This window comes from Acanthisitta chloris, unplaced genomic scaffold (assembly GCF_000695815.1).
Source record: "Acanthisitta chloris isolate BGI_N310 unplaced genomic scaffold, ASM69581v1 scaffold8323, whole genome shotgun sequence".
NCBI lineage: Eukaryota > Metazoa > Chordata > Aves > Passeriformes > Acanthisittidae > Acanthisitta > Acanthisitta chloris.
Genome location: NW_008666632.1, coordinates 26633 through 28836, shown reverse-complemented (window position 1 = coordinate 28836; position 2204 = coordinate 26633). Strand labels below are relative to the sequence as shown.

Sequence of the window (2204 nt, the reverse complement as noted above, 5' to 3'; positions counted from 1 at the left end):
GGCTGGCCCTGCTGGAGTAGGAGGTGGGACCAGTGACCCACTGTGGTCCCTCCAACCTAACTGATTCTGGAGTTCTGTGAAACATCCTGGAAGGGATTTCAAGTGTCAAAGTAGAGCAGCACTTTCCCACTGAAGAAGTGAATGTTTCTCACCTCTGAGCAGTGTTATCAGGGACACCAACCGGTGCTCCTCGAATAGCTGTTCCAGCTTGTGGTGCAGGTAATAGTCTGTGTACAGCTCCAGAGTGTTCTTGAAGAGAATTCTTCCTCCCATCAGGAGGTGGTGCAGCCAGTCTGGAATGTGGAAAACCACCCTCCCTGCACAGCCACAGAGACACACACGGGTAAGGTGACATGGCAAAGGAACCACTGCTGAGACATTACACACAAACCCATGAGACTTTAGTTTTGCTAGTGCAACACCAAAAAATTAATGTTCTCCACAGTGCTGAGCAAATCCTTCCCTTAGCTGGTTTTACTCATGACATCCTCCCCATTCCCAGAGTGCAGAAGCAGCCTGGGCACTCTGGGGCAAACAGCAGAGACCTCCTGCCATAAGCTCATCATTCTGAGGGGCAGGAAAGAAAGAAATGCAACAACTGAGCAATAATGAATGATAAATCAGCACAGCAACAAAGTCTATGAAGTAACTGTGTCACCAAGCTGTACATTGCTAGGCTTGACAGGGTTGAATTACACAAGTCCTACAACAGAAGGATGTTCCTGACCAAGGAGTGTGAACTTCGTATTCTGCAGGAAGTACAAGAAAGGGAAATCACTTCTTACCCACATACATTAAGTAGTCATAGACTCCTTCCACAGTCATCACCTCCATGAAGTAGTTCTGGTTCTGTCTCCTCTCCGTGTTCTCCGAGCGGTTTGCATTATTCTTGAACAACTCATTGAAGAGCTACAACCAGAAACAGGAGGCTGAAAACAATGCAGGCACAGGCACAAGGACAGGCAGCACTTCTGGGGGGGCTGGGATTTCATTACAAGCAGCTTCTCTCCAGAGCTTTCCAAGAACTAGGGAGGTCTAGAACACATTGCATGGGCAAGGGCTGAGGGAGTTGGGTTGTTCAGCCTGGAGAAGAGGCTCAGGGGTGACCTCCTGGCTCTCTGCAACTCCTGCCAGGGCTGGAGAGAGGTGTGGGATGTGTGTCCTGCCAGGGCTGAGGGAGAGGAGAGAGGGAATGGCCTTGAGCTGAGCCAGGGCAGAGTCAGATTGGATGTGAGGAGAAATGTTTTCCCTGTTGTGGTGTTGAGGCCCTGGGATATTGCCCAGGGAGGTGGTGCAGTCACCATCCCTGGAGGTGTTTCAGAGGTGTCTGATGTGGCACTGGAGGATCTGGGTTAGGGTTTGGGGGTTCCAGCAGGGACAGGTTCAGGGTTGGACTACATGACCTTAGAGATCTCCTCCAGCCCTGATGGTTCTATGATTCTCTGAAGCTGCTTAGAGACCTTCAGAGCAGAAGCACAGCTGGGACAGCCAGAGCTGCTCTTGGTGTCCCTAGCAGGGCTGAACAGGGTGCTTTGGTTGCTTGGTATTTTTAACCAGGGAGGTTGGTGACTCTCTCAGTCCAGTCGATCTGACACAGGATATTACAGGACACTCACCCTGCACTTATAACTGGAACTCTTTCCACCAATGTTTAAAGCATATAAACACAGAGGAATGTTCCAAAGGAAGCAGAAAATCTCAGGCACATTCCTGACTGAACTCAAGCTCCCACCTGCCCTGCCAGAGCCTCGGGCAGTGCTGAGGCAGCCTGGGTGGACCCTACCCATGGCACAGCTGCAGCACAGGCACTGGGAACAGTGTGTGCTCAGCAGCTTCCAACGTGCTGAAACCAGAATGGACAGATCCGTGCCAGACAAGGTGTATGAGAACACTGAGGCAGTGCAAGATCAGCTGGAAATCAACTCTACCATTTACCAAAAGATTGAAGAACTGCCTTGCTAGGAGGCAGCATGTTCCTCTCACAGCTGGGCACTCAGGAAGCTCCAACCTCCTGCCACATCTCCCCAGTGCCTCCCACAGCAGCTCACACTGGTGCAGGCACTGAGCACTCACCTCCATCACCAGGGCTGAGGGTGCCTGGCAACTGCACAGCACTCTGACCATGGAGTCACACTGGTTTGGGCTGGAAGGACCTCAAGGCTCATCCCATCCCACCCCTGCCATGGGCAGGGGCCCCTCCCACC

The 2204-nt window shown here is 52.0% G+C and overlaps 1 protein-coding gene across 1 annotated transcript in view; it reads right to left on the bottom strand.

Moving 5' to 3' along the window:
* Nucleotides 1–2204, bottom strand: part of SNX14 (sorting nexin 14) — a gene marked incomplete at its 5' end in the record, with an annotated part of 30484 nt that overhangs the window by 1654 nt on the left and 26626 nt on the right. The window contains 2 exons of the mRNA XM_009072211.1: nt 153–317; nt 786–909. Of these exons, the coding sequence (XP_009070459.1) occupies nt 153–317; nt 786–909 (289 nt within the window). The remainder of the gene's footprint in view (nt 1–152; nt 318–785; nt 910–2204) is intronic.